Below are 14227 nucleotides of genomic sequence, written 5' to 3' on the forward strand. Positions count from 1 at the left end.
GCAGTAGGACCATATGAACCGGCACCAGAAGCAGCAGAAATATGTGGGCAGGGGCACAGCTTCAGGAAATCTTACCACCACCACGACAGTGACCCACCCCCAAGCACCCAGCTTCAAGGTGCTGTTGTAGCAAAAAGGACAAAAGCTATGCACATTTCTTTTTAATGTCTCTGTTAGAGACAGGAAGCTTAGATGGATCTGTCATTAGCTTTAAGACCACTTTTGTACAGTTAACAGAATCAAGTAGTAAAGTTCTGTCTCGACTGTAGCCAGAGTTTGCTTGTGTGTGTGTGTGCATATTCTCCCACACACAAAAATCAACATTTTTGTAGAAAGCTTTATTTGAGGAAGAGAGAAAGACGCTTCCCCCTCTGTGCAGAGAGTTTTTGTTTGTTTGTGGACAAGTAGACAAATGTGCAGCTTCCAGTGTGCAGCTTGAAGTGTTTTAATTTAAAAAAAGAAGAAGAAGAGGGGATCAAATTATTTTGTTGAATGCATGCATTTGCCTGAAGCCAATGGTGGCTCCTGTGCTCTCTTTTGCCCAAAAAATGAATAAATGTTATTTTTGTTAACTGAAAAGACATGCCCGCACAGATGTTTAGCTAGGTGCTATTAAAGTCAAGAGCACCAGTCATCCCACCCTGCTTTCCATATGCATCCAATAACTCTTATAGGGCACTTTCAGATTCCAGTGCAGTCTTTGGGAGGCAGCCTAGAACAAACAGGTTGAACTAGGAGGATTTGTGTGGGAGGAAAAGAACTGGCACAGAAATGAGAGCACACAACAGATGACAGGAGGCAGGCAGGCAAGGGAAATGTTCTAGCGCTAAGCAGAAGAGGAAGGCGTTGTGGAAAGAGCCTGTCCTGTGCCAAGGAAACAGCAGGGACTGGGAGGAAGGCTCATTTGCTTTAAAAAGTTCGTGCTAATACATATACCGTATTTTTCACTCCATAAGACACACTTTTTTCCTCCTTAAAAGTAAGGGGAAATGTGAGTACGTCTTATGGAACGAATGGCGCTGCGCAGAGAGGGAGAGCTGCGCAGCGCCCCTTCAGCGAAGCGTCTTTCCTGCGAAGCGGGCGGAGGAACAGAGCCCCGCTTGCTGTCCTGGCTTCTGCCTTAGCAGCGTGCAGCCCCTTCTGGGCAGGGGGAGCCTTCATCCCGCTGCCCTGAAGAGGCTTCACACGGCTATCCCAGAAGCCAGAACAGCAAGAGGCTATCCCAGAAGCCAGATCCCTCTTGCTGTTCTGGTTTCTGGGATTCAGAATATATTTTTTTTCTTGTTTTCCTCCTCCAAAAACTAGGTGCGCCTTATGGTCTGGTGCGTCTTATAGAGCAAAAAATACGGTATATGCTTTCTGTAAAAGAAGCATTTGCAAAAGTGCACATTTGTCTATAGCATACAACCCCAGAATTAAAAATGATGTGCTACATAATGTGAAATACAGAATGTGATAATGGGAGGAACAAGAGGAACTTCTTGAGGGTGGACCGGCCAAGGGAGGGCCAAGTTGGAGCTTTGTAATAAACTATGTGGTTTTCACAACTATTTTTCTTTGCTTGCAGGCTTCTGTCCTCATAGAGTTTATGATTCAAAACGGAAGCAGGATATTTGGGGATGAAATTAATTACATCTTTGCAGCCATGATGCCCCAAAATGAGAACCAAGAAGATAGTTCAGGTAAAAGAAACTTTTTTAAAAAAAGTAAAGTGGAGAGAGAGTGAGAGTGATCATCTAGCATTTTGACTTGGACTCCATAGGAAGCCTGTTTGGCATCTTCTCCATAGTGATTGTAATACGTACTCCAGGTCACAGTATGGTACAGGGAAGTGGGCAATGTGTGGTCTGGATGCAAGGCTCCTGGGATCAAATCTCAAAAAGCTGACTGAGCAGCCTGCAGCAAGTCTACTCTCCTCTGCCTCTGTTCTGAACCATCACAGGATGGATGTGAGAAGGACCAAATTTAGATTAAGAATATTAAGAATATTAGATTAAGAAATACGTCGCCTGCTGCAAAATAGTGGATAAAATTCTGCTTATATTTTAATTAAGCGATGTTGCTTTTGATGGAGTGAGTGACACCTGAGGGTGTGCTGACACCTATTTCATCCTCTTGCAGATCTCTCTTCTGTTCGTCTGCATGACTCCTCATCCGACAGTTTGGAAAATGAATTGAATGACTGCGCAAACCTCAATAAAAAAGAGGAGGGGAGCAAAGAGGTGGTGTCCCTGAGTGACATAGATTTGGACCTACTGGAAGCAGAGGATCCCCAAATCCGCTGCACCTCATCAGGAGAGCACTCTGAAAGTGAGTCTGGGTATTCATCAACACCCATTTCTGATGCTCTCGAACCGCCTTCTCCCACCACCTCCACTTAAGTTGAATATTTGCTCAAGGGTGAGCTTATCATCCCTGGGCACTTTCCCTTCAGGGTCTTCAAGGGGAGACTTTGAAGGGGAAGCGCCCAGGGATGATAAGCTCACCCTTGAATAAATAAGTGGCGGTGGTGGGAGAAGGCGGTTCGATGCATCTCTCTTTTCACTGCTATGGCTTTCTGGATCGTCTTTGCCCACATCAATCCCCATAACCCCATGACCTTCCACAAATCTTCTGCCAAGTTGCCAACCAAATCTCAGCCAGTGCCCATTTCTGCGGGCTTCCGCCACAAATCTCCATCAGGAGAGCACTCTGATACAATCTACAGATGCATCAGAGTGCTCTCCTGATGGAGATTTGTGGCGGATTGGGGGGGGCCTCTGCTTCCAGCGGGTCCAAATCAGTGTCACTCAGGGTCAACATGGAGTCCCTACTCCTGTTCTCTTGATCTCATTTTTAAGATGCCTCAGAGTGCTCTCCTGATGGAGATTAGTGGCGGATTTTGGGGGGGGTCATTGATGGAAACGTAAATGAAACTCCTCCTGAGTTAAGGAAACCCACTGATCACAGAGCTGGGATGAGAAATACAAGGAACTCTGATCTTTTCACTGCTATGGCAAATATTCAATGTAAGTGGAGGTGGTAAAATGCACAATCAAGAGGAAAGGAGAAGTCATTTTCTTCAGCAAAAAAAGGACATACCCAGACTCGCTTTCAGAGTGTTCTCCTGATGAGGTGCAGCAGATTTGGGGGTCCTCTGCTTCCACAATATGACACCATGGCAGTCCAAGAGTCATAAAGTCAAAATCCCACAGACATTTCCACACTTTCTTGGGGATCCACCTTGGATCAGAGGTTGGCTCTTTCCTTGGCCTGCGTGAAGAGAGTCTGGAGTGGCCTCCTCACAAAAACCCCGCTCGTCTCCACCTCAGCATGTGGCTAAAAAGCAGAGCCTCCACCATGGAACGAGAAAAAGAACTGTCCTGTTAAAATAACCTTGGAGTCAGAAGTGTATCCTTTGGATGCCAGGAGAGTAGTTCTTCTGAGGGAGCTGGGCAGCTCAGCAGCCTTTCCTTTAGACATTTATCCTTGACTCTTGATTTTAAGGCAGAGTTTTGGTCATTCTGGGCTCCATAGATGTGGTATCGTATTGTTCTTTCGAAGCTCCAAGGCGTTTGGTCCAATGGAAGTCAAGGATATGTGTCTCTTCAAAAAAGGGAAAGAGCCTCCAAGCAGGAAGTGTCCAGCTTTTCATGGTGGAGGCTCTGCTTTTTAGCCACATGCTGGGGTGGAGACCAGCAGGGCTTTTGTGAGGAGGCCACTCCAGACTCTTTTCACGCAGGCCAGAGAAAGAGCCAACCCCTGACCCAAGGTGGACCACCAAGAAAGTGTGGAAACATCTCTGGCATTTTGCCTTTATGACTCTTGGATTGCCATGGTGTCACATTGCAGAAGCAGAGGACACCCCCCAAATCCACCACAAATCTCCATTAAGAAAGCACTCTGATGCATCTACACTCACCTCAGATGGATCAAACTGCCTTCTCTCACCATCTCCATTTATTTTCTGTCAGAAACTGTACGATGACAGAAGCCCTCAAGCAAAGAAAAATAGTTGTGAAAACCACCTAGTTTATTACAAAGCTCCAACTGGGCCCTCTCTCGGCAGGTCCACCCTCAAGAAGTTCCTCTTGTTCCTCCCATTGTCACATTCTGTATATCACATCTGCCTTAAGAGAAACTCTTGATTCTACAGCACTTGCAAATAATTATACACGTGCTTGCTATTCAGTTTTTCTCTGATCCATTCCTGTACATTCTAAACCAGGGGTCTGCAACCCGCGGCTCCGGAGCCGCATGTGGCTCTTTTACACCTTTGCCGGGGCGGATACTAGCGAGGGGAGGAGGCGCATTGTGCGCCCCGAGACTCCCCACTGTGGCGGGCGCTGTACAGGCTGTGACGTCGCATGGGGGCGGTGCGTGCGTTAGTCAGGCACCGTCCCGACGTCACCTTCCCGCCCGCTGTCAGATCGCGGCTCCTGAGATATATTTGTTTTAAATGTCGCAATGGTTTTGCGGCTCCCACGTTTTTTTTCCTTCAGAAACTGGTCCAAGTGGCTCTTTTTGTCTTAAAGGTTGCAGACCCCTGTTCTAAACATTGATTTTAAGGCAGTTTCACTCTTAAGGCAGAGTTTCATTTAAGTTCCCATCAATGATCCATTGACCATCAGTGCTGAAGACAGCACCTGGCTCGGGTCTATGTTCAGCCCTTCGATTAAGGGAGGAAGGCTGCCTTTTAGGGGAAGGGGGAAATGAAGAGCTTTCTTCCGCTTCCCCTTCCTTGCTTTGCTCAGCCAAAAGCTCCAAGGCGTAAGGCCCACTCTGAAAATGAGTCTCTGTTCTCCACGTCAGGCTATGCATCTACACCCATCTCTGATGGATTGAACTGCCTTCTCTCACCGCCTCTACTTATTTGCTCAAGGGTGAGTTTATTATCCCTGGGCACCTCCCCTTCAGGGTCTTCAATGAGCTCTCAACACCATCTCTCTGTTCCCTGCTATGGCTTTCTGGATCATCTTTGCCCACATCAGTCCCCATAACCCCATGACCTTCCACAAATCTTCGACAACAAATCAAGTTGCCAAGCAAATCTCAGCCAGTGTCCATTTCGGTGGGCTTCCACCATAAATCTCCATCACGACAGCACTCTGATGAATCTACACCCATCTCAGATGGATTGAAGACCCCCACTCTCTTTTCACTGCTATGGCAAATATTCAGTGTAAGTGGAGGTGGTAAAATGCACAATCAAGAGGAAAGAAGAAGTAATTTTCTTCATCAAAAAAAGGGACATTTTTAATTGAAGCATAAATCCTGCCCTCCTATAACTTACAACTCCCACGTTTTGTGTGCATCTCCTTATTGTGTTTAATTTGGATATTACATTTTTCTTTCCCTTGTGAATTGTATTTAGGATTGTATAATATATATTGATAAAACTTTGCTATTGTATATGTTCTGAAATAAATGTGTATTTTTGTACTTGCAAAAAACGCTGCTAACTTTTTGGGTGGTTCGGGCTCTGGTGGTGATGTGTATCCATTGAGTAGTGTATTTTGAAATAAATATAACATTTTTGCCATAAAGCTGCTGGGATGAAAACTGCTGGGCAAATGGCATTCTTCTTGGTGACTTTTCATGTTTATCTCTTCAAAGAATGAGACGTTGCTTTGAAAATAGAGAGCACAATTCATAAATAATTTTCTCCTCTGCAGTCCTCATAGAAATAAATTGCAGTCACGCAAGAGTGCCCACACCATTGCTGGATATTCCTGAGGATGACTTGGAAGTTATCCATGTAATATTGGAAGTTATATTGAGGGTGATCCATGTCCGGTCATCCTCTGGTTCAGTGATTATGATGAGGAGGTTGGGACATCCATCTTCAATTGCTGTTATAAAGAGTTCTGGGTTTAAACAATCTGCTCCTCTCCTCTTCTCTTGGGGTAGCTTGGAGCAATTTGCAATATAATGACATCTGTAGATGAATTAACATATATAAAAACTGTTAAAAACAATTGCAAATAAAAACAGTGTGGTTTTTTAAAAAAGACAAAACAAAACTGTAAATATAAACAGTTTATTTATTTATTTTATACATTTTTATTGATCTGTTAACATATCAGTTCCAATAGTCATATAACATAACTTTCATCTTATACAATGTTTTAGACTTCCATCAACACCTCTGATGATTTTTTGTTCTTTATCACTTATTCTGTATTTCTTAATTTCTCTATTACTCTTAATTATCATTAACTAATAGTTCATCTCATAGTCTTTCATGCAATATTTCAAACAGTCCACCTTACAAAACTTCTTGCAAACCTACTAGCGTAATCTGTTCGTCACAATTACTTTTCAGATAATTCATATATTTACTCCAGTCTTCTAAGAATCTCTGATCCCACAGGTTTCGAATCCTTCCTGTTAATTTATCTAATTCTGCATAGTCCATCAATTTCACCCTCCATTCTACTTTCGTCAGTAGTAAATATAAACAGTTTAAAAGAGCAACACATGCATAAAATCAGCTCAGATCCAGAACTGATAGCAACTGGGATAAAGATTTTTGAAGGCTTGTTGGAAAATGAACACCTTCAGCAGGTGCCAAAGAGCCAATGGAGAAGACGCCCGTTTAATGTGCAGTGGGAGGGAGTCCCCAAGAGTAGGTGCCACCACCCTAAAGGCCCAATTTTGACAAAGGACCCCTTGAAGCTGAGATAGCTCAGGCAGTAGAGCATGAGACACTTAATCTCTGGGTTGTGGGTTTGAGCCCCATGTTGGGCAAAAGATTCATGTATTGCAGGGGGTAGGACTAGGTGATCCTTGTGGTCCCTTCCAACTCCATGATTCTATTATAGGGTGTTATCTGCAGGATGCTCTCTCCTGCAGAACACAGCAATCAGTATGTAGGGGATGGTGCAGTTACAAGGTATTTATCGCACTTGGCTCACAAGTTACGTTACCAGCCATGTATCCATAACTGAAAGTCTAAAATTGGTTTGTGTGCATGTGAACTGAGTCCCCATCTATCTTTTCAGATTGCAAAACAGTGGCTCCTTCTCATTCCCTCGCAGCTCCCTCTGGTACAATTGCTTCTCATTTCTGTTACCCCTCTTCACCTCTGCGTCCCCTTTTTGTATTACTTAAACCTGCCTGGAATGGTTTAAGTCGCTCTGCCGGAGTGACAGAACAACAACCAGTGAAACACCCGCCTATCAAAAGCAACAGGGGCCTTCTGGGCTGAGGGTGAAAGGCTGTAATCCTGGCACCAGTTGCTTCATGACCTTTCCTTGAAAATGTGAGGCTTCAGAAACATGGCATGCTAAGATTCTCATCATTTTAGCAAAGACTTCCTGAGCCAGGGGAGGAGAATGTTGTTTGGTGGGCTCAATGCAGCCTACATACCATATGTTTATCTGAGCATATGGAAGAATCCAGAAGGGATGTCTAGTTATCCTTTCTCATTGTAATAGTTTGGGATGGTGTCAAAATTTGTGGTAGGGGGAGCTGAAAAACTCATTCCTGATTTTCTGATGAGATCTACTAAAATGGCTTAAAATTGTTTTGCCCTTTGTCTTGTTTCATGGGTTAAGGCTCTGTGTAGGTGGGAAATAGAGCTGACCCATGTGTGAGTAATTAAAAAAAGAATTAGCTGAGTGTCTAGATTCAAAATGTGGGGCTTTGCACACTTTCCAGCAAGACAGAGCTCATAGTTTAAAACACTATTGGAGTTAAGCATCAGCAAAATGTGGAATATAGATTGTTCAGCCCTTTTGTATATCCTGTTTAGTCTGCTTTAAAGCTCTTGCCCCTCTCTCTACCCCTTTAGCAATGAACAGGCCACACACTGTTGAAAAGCTTAAAAGCTTTACTTATTAAATCCAAAGGTCAGGTTCATGTGTTATTCCATGCAGCAGCAAGCATAACATAAGAGGATTACTTGTGTGCAACAAGCAGAATGTATTTCAAACATGCAGTCTGAACTTGGACCAACTTCAGACATGTCCGTCTTGGTCGGTTACATGGTGTGGAGAGAGAGTAAGAGAATGGGAATAGAAGCAGCTTCACTTCCTCACAGAGAAGAGGGGGCATGACCCAGCCGAGTCTAGGAACAGAACTCTACAATCTTAACCCCTTCATGCATTAACTGAGCTATCTCAGTGGTATGAAATTGCATCCCAGTTCAATTGCTCTTACATACAACTAGTCCAGGGGGTGGCTCTAGCTATGGTTGGCTTCCTCCTTCTTAAACCCTTGTGTAGAACTGCAGGGAGGGCCAAAGTAGGGCTGGTTTCCTCTGTCTGTCATTGACTCTGGCGCCACCTACTGTTAGCCTCCCTGCATTCCACCCCAATAGCTCTGGGCAACCAGCCTTCACTGTAGGAAAGCAAACCGTGTTTCTTCTGCTGGAAAAAAAGCATTGGTATAAAAAAACCAATAAGAGGGAAGGCTACATCCCTAGTGCATACTGCCTGAGAAATCTCCACTAAAGTAAGTCCACTTTCATAGTTTCCTCAGGCAGAAATATGGTCTTTGAAATAGCTGGCAGGAAAGTCTGATCTCAAATTGTTGGCATCCATCTGTCTCGAGAGACAATGAAATATGCCTCTCGGGGTGAAGTCAGACCACTGCCTTAGGGGCATTGAAGTGACCTCCCCTGTGTGTATAGAGGTCCTGGGCTGCCCAGGCAACAAGACCCCGCTCTCGACCTCAATGATGTGGTCCAAAGGAAAGCAGAGCAAGACATTCGGCACCAACTTGGCTTCAGGACTTTCCTGAAGGAGGCGTACAAGGTGCTAACCAACCATCTTGGTGACTCCACGCCAGATTTGTGTAGGATTTACTCCTTAGTCTTTCCTTCTCACGAAGATATCCCACAAGGCAGCGGATGTTTAGGGTCAGAGTTTTCTTTCTCCTGGATGGGCTACCTTTCCAGGTTGATGAGCCCAAACTGCCCCTCACTTCCCTCCACACCACGTGCCTTCTTGACCAGTGAACCCAGTATTGGTCTCGTCTGCTCAATTGGTCAAAGCCTGTCTTTGCATGCAGGGGAAGTCCCTAACTCAGCCATGGATTTGAGACCCATCAGCTACCTTCACTTCATTTAAATGGCCAGTTGAAGCCATTCCTGGGGTGAGGCTGCTGTCGTATGCTGACAGCTTCTAGGAGCCACAGGTGAGGTAGAGACCAAAGGTGGACAAACTACCCCCAAAGGAGCACAATGTGTGTCCCCCACCAGAGTTACTACCCCTCCCCCAACAAGAAATTTACATCCCAAGTATGATGTAAATAAATACAGTGCTCATTACTTACAAAATACTTTACATCCCCTGTTTCAAAGTACACTTCCTGTGCATTTATCAACAGCTGCAACAGCAGGCAGGCACCATTGATCATTTTTGATTAAACACAATATTAAGCACTATCACTATAAATGAAATGTGTTGTTTTTATGTAAGGGGAGGGGAGGGGTGGGCAACGATTTACCAGCCATCTGATAATTACACACTTGCAAATGTATATAGCCTTGGTGCAGCATGCTGACAACATGTGAAATGTATTCTGGACTTGCGAAACTGTGATAGATTAAGAGGGAAGGTGGGATATCCATCACCCTCTGGCTGTGATGAAACAGACACAACCAGGCCAAACGCTTTGAAAGGAAAAACGAATTCTCAATACAAAGCCTGAGCAGATTTGGTTACTATTTGAGTGGCAATATTTGCCCGGATTTGTAGCTGCCAGGAGAAACATAACATAAATCCAGGGTCCTGCAGATTAAAACATTTTGCTGGCAAAACACAATAGGCCTATTTAAAGTGACGTTACAGCAAAATTATTTGTTTTTATTTACTGAATTCCCATGCCGCCCTTCATCCAAAGATCACAGGGTGGTTTACAACATGAAAACACAAAAATGCACACCATAGTAACAAGCAAAAGCAATAAGCCACACACACGGTCATTGATTGTTTACTTACCCCAAGGCCTGAGAAAGAAGGAATGTTTTTGCTTTGCGGTTAAAGCTGTGTAGTGAAGGTGCCAGGTGAGTCTCCCTAGAGAGAGCAGTCCACAAGCGGGGAGCCACCTCAGAGAAAGCCCATGCTTGCGTTGCCACCATCCGAACTTCTCACACAGGAGGCACATGAAGGAGGACCTCAGATGAAGAGCTCAGAGTCTGGGCTGACCTGTAGAACATCATCTTTGTATATGGTGCTCCAACAAAGTTTACTCTGAATTTGTTTGGCAAGATACCTGATGGTGATGATCAAGTGAAAACCACCTATCACATCATTGGTTGCTATGGGCCACAAGTGAAGAATATCATGATGATGTCATGCTATGAGGTCAGTTCTTCCAGATGTTAAGACTTAATACTGAACATGCAGTTGCAGCCAGACTTTTCTATCGCATCTAGTTTGGCCTGTGATGAATTGTTCCGGCAATGAAATATCTAGCATTAATATTTGTTTTCTTTTATGTTGAATAGGTTAGCTTATATTTTCATAAAGAAATGGTTTTTTCTTTCTTTTGCAAATACAACCAGTGTTAATCTATTCCCCTCCCCCCAAGCAAGTATGCCAATGAAAACTTTAGAGATACTTCCCTTCTTATCTTAGTTTGGTAAAAAAGAAGAGAAAAAAGAGTAATATTTTATATTTGCTCATCCTCCCAGCAGCCTCATTCCATATATGAGGAAATAGTAGACAAGAGGGTAAGAGCACTGCCTGAGCACATTGAGGGAATTGGTGTGAAACCCAGCATCAAGTATTCAAAAACTTCACCAGGGTCTCCAGTTTTGACTTCTCCTCTGTAAACCAAGCTCACTGTGGTTAAGTACAAAATATGATCACGTCAGAATTTCACTTCTGTGGCAACACTGGAATTACAGGAACATTCGGCAGAATGCATTTCATAACAGGTTATTTGACTTGAATCGTAAGTGACAACAGGATCAAGTGAAGGGAAATGTTTTCTGTGTTGAAAACGCGTCTCTTAAATAAGGTCACTGAATGGCTAACTTCTGGACTATTTAAGCTTGGCTACGGCTCATTGTCCCCTAGAAACAGGTACCCGCCTACTTGTCCCCTAGAAACAGTTGACATTTTCAGTCAAGCCACAGAAAGATTTTGATGTGATGAAAGCCCAGGGCAGCCCTCGCGTTGAAGGCAAGTCCATGTTCAGCATACAATTCACATTAACAAATTGAGCTCATGTGCCAAGCTTAATAGGCCTCATGTGGTAGACGTGTCCCATTTGGAACCCAAGAATGATGCAGACCCCCCTTCTGTGTAAATGTGGATGAATTAGTTTGTGTATCCACTGTGACAACAATATTGCAGCTGTACTAGCAAAGTGAAAACATTTGTGGAGGGACGCTGCCCGTAAGTCAGGGAACTCTCCTGTTTAAATGCGCTTCAGGTATGAACTCACCAGGCGTATTTAGGGAAGGACGGACACATTGGTGTGTGTTTTTTATAATAAATGCTATCTTCAGACCTTAGCAAAGCTGAATAAAGCATAGTTGAATGAGTGAGTGGCTGCGTGGGGAGAGAAGAATATGTCAAAGCACTAAGAGATCTCAGCAAAATGACTTTCTTTTCTTTTTGCTATTGCACACACTAGGCATCCTCCACATCTTTGCCTTGGGGGCTTTTTGTTAATTCTGGCCTGGCCACAGGGCTGAGGTGGTGAGAGTCTATGATTCTATGAGATAGTGATTGCCTAAGGGTAAAATGCAACTTACAATGGCATGTTTCCCTTGTATAACATTACTGCAGGGTATTGGCAGGGGAGAATAGATAGGCAGGAGTGGATGGGTCAATGTGTAATCCTCCTCTCACTCCTATTTCCCCAAGTGAGTTATTTTTAATCATCCCACCACCCAGCCAGGCTCCGAAATCATCCTCTAGGGTGAGAATTAGCAGGCACAGGAAGACTTCAAGTACACCTTTCTCTTTGTTCACCAATTCTCCCCTGCAAGTGTACCCTTGCCATACATTATCTCCTGAAAAGGGTCTGGGAATGTGCATTTGCTGAAGTGATGGCTAGTTCCTGCCCTAGGTGAACTGCTGAGTTCATGCCTGGCATCCTTATGGAAAGTGGACTACAGATATTTAAATAAATCAGCAGAAGTTGGGAGGCAGTCGTAAAGCTGGGTATGCTGGCAAACAGCTACGCAATAGGACTTTTCTGTTTCAACACTGGGTAGGCAATGTAGGTCAAGGAGCTTCCTGTGACCCTGCCTGCCCACGTCTCGTTCTGCTGCTATGGTTTCCGAGCCAGCTGAAATAACATGGGCAACAGAGGCTGTCAATCCCTTGTTGACCCCCATGCAAATCCAACATTACACTCAGCAGATTGGGCCGTCACTCACAGTGATGTGAAGCAAACCGAAAGATGTGGTCTGCACTGTCAAGTCGCATTGCGAGCCATCGTGTTAACGGCACACGACACGGCGGTGTTGTACATAGCCTGACACCAGATTGCAAAAAGTGCTGATGGGCTTGTGCTAAAGAAGGAACAAATGTCTCCCAAAGTGTAGCATATATAGAACCTTTTCCCAAGCGACCTATGCATTGCGTAGTAGGGATGCTTCAACGACTCATATTTGGGAATTCCAAGACCTCTCCCAGACTAGCATGTGGCTGAAAACTAACATATCCATGCTAGGCAAGCTGGTGCCCTCAGTTGTAGTGGGAAGACACTATAGAATTGCAAGCAGCAAAGGGAAATTAAACTACTAGTAGCCTGGTCTTGCTGAGTGAGATTCTGGCCCAGTCAAAGGTTTTGACATCTTTGTGTATCCTAATTGTGCCTAAGACAAAACACACATTATTTTCCCTATGGTGCAAAAGGTAGCAGATAATTGATGGCTGCCACTTCCCTGCTCCGTGCCGATCAGATATTTGTTTCTAAGACTACCCCTCCCCAATGTGTCACACATATTTGCTCATTTTATACGCTGTGATAGTTTGCCGCTCTCGGGAATGACAGAATCGCCTCCCTTCTGTTTTACGCATCAGTCATTCAGCAGCGACGCTTCTGGCTGAAGAGTGTGTTTCTGTGTCAGGCAGGAGAAGGTTGACAAGTTGAATACTTATTAGCTCCTGCGGTCAACCCTGCAGGCCGGAGTGCCTAGACATTTGTTTCCATTAGCAGACTGAATAAATATGACATAGATGAGACAAGACCTCCCCGCCCCCAACAAATAAATATAGAATACATGAGTAAACAATTGAGATGTTTAAATGCATCTCCTGGCATTGAATAATTGTGAAGAGTTGCCGCTTTGAAATTTGGCAAATCACTTCTACAGCCTTGTCACTTCTGTTTGATTGAATTATTCAGGGGCCCTCTCTGCAGAAGTCCATATGCCCCTTCTCAAGAGGGTGGCTTTGTGGGCAGGCTCCCAAGCCTCCTCTCTGAACTGGCCTATTGCAGGCCAGATCATCTGGCAGGAATTACAGGGCGTTTCCCTGGGCACGGGACCAACTAACCAATGGCGGCACTTGGCCCTGCGTGCCCAGGGTAGGGATAAATTCCCATCCTTCTGGGCCCTTTGGTCCTCTCCCCAGAACAATGGCTCTGGGGTTGGTATCTCTCCACCATCTCCACCATCCCTTGTTGTGAAGGCTGAAGTGTCTCACTACATTATCAACATTTGCATATCCATAGTAATATGCCATTGCCTGTTTGTTGACTGATGTTTTCCTCTGTCAGTTTGTTGGTCAGGTGGTACAGTATTACTCCTAGTCTGCCTTTCTGGAAGGAACCGGGTTGGCAAAGGCTGCCCTGATATCTGGAGATGCAACATTTTCACAGCAGATCCAGGAGACCCGTCATCTGTAGGTTGTGTCTCCCTTTGCAATTTACCTTGTAAGCAAATGTATCAACAGGGCAAATGTTGCTTCCTGTTCGAACACAAGAACCTTGCAGGATCAGGCCAGCAACCCATGTGGTCCAGTATCCTGTCAGCCAGATGCCTATGGTAAGCCCATCAGGGGGTTTGGACTGGGTGTCCATCAATATGCAGATGATACCCAGCTCTACCTCTCTTTCAAATCAGAACCAGTGAAGGCGGTGAAGGTCCTGTGTGAGTGCCTGGAGGCGGTTGGAGGATGGATGGCGGCTAATGGATTGAAGTTGAATCCTGACAAGACAGAAGTACTGTTTTTGGGGGGCAGGGGGCGGGCTGGTGTGGAGGACTCCCTGGTCCTGAATAGGGTAACTGTGCCCCTGAAGGACCAGGTGCGCAGCCTGGGAGTCATTTTGGACTCAC

General features: G+C 44.8%; 1 protein-coding gene and 1 long non-coding RNA gene across 5 annotated transcripts in view; one reads left to right on the forward strand and one right to left on the reverse strand.

Moving 5' to 3' along the window:
• The window catches only part of ARHGAP20 (Rho GTPase activating protein 20), a 92028-nt gene extending 89564 nt beyond the window's left edge, over window positions 1-2464 (forward strand). For 3 of the 4 annotated variants that reach the window (XM_083499634.1, XM_083499632.1, XM_083499633.1), the window contains exons 14-15: window positions 1568-1682; window positions 2122-2463. In XM_083499634.1, coding sequence (XP_083355760.1) covers window positions 1568-1682; window positions 2122-2381 — 375 coding nt within the window. In that variant the 3' untranslated portion in view covers window positions 2382-2463. Of the gene's footprint in view, window positions 1-1567; window positions 1683-2121 lie in introns of all 4 variants that reach the window. The other variant, XM_083499631.1, reaches the window with a different exon arrangement.
• A 2744-nt stretch (window positions 2465-5208) lies between these two features.
• On the reverse strand, window positions 5209-10248 carry LOC310705405. The gene is made up of 2 exons (XR_014525239.1): window positions 9927-10248; window positions 5209-5917 (listed from the first exon to the last, which is right to left on the reverse strand). It is a non-coding gene; the product is annotated as an uncharacterized lncRNA (long non-coding RNA).
• Between the last annotated feature and the right edge of the window lie 3979 nt (window positions 10249-14227).

This window comes from Podarcis liolepis, assembly GCF_965112155.1.
Source record: "Podarcis liolepis genome assembly, chromosome: 4".
In the NCBI taxonomy this organism is placed as follows: Eukaryota; Metazoa; Chordata; class Lepidosauria; order Squamata; family Lacertidae; genus Podarcis; species Podarcis liolepis.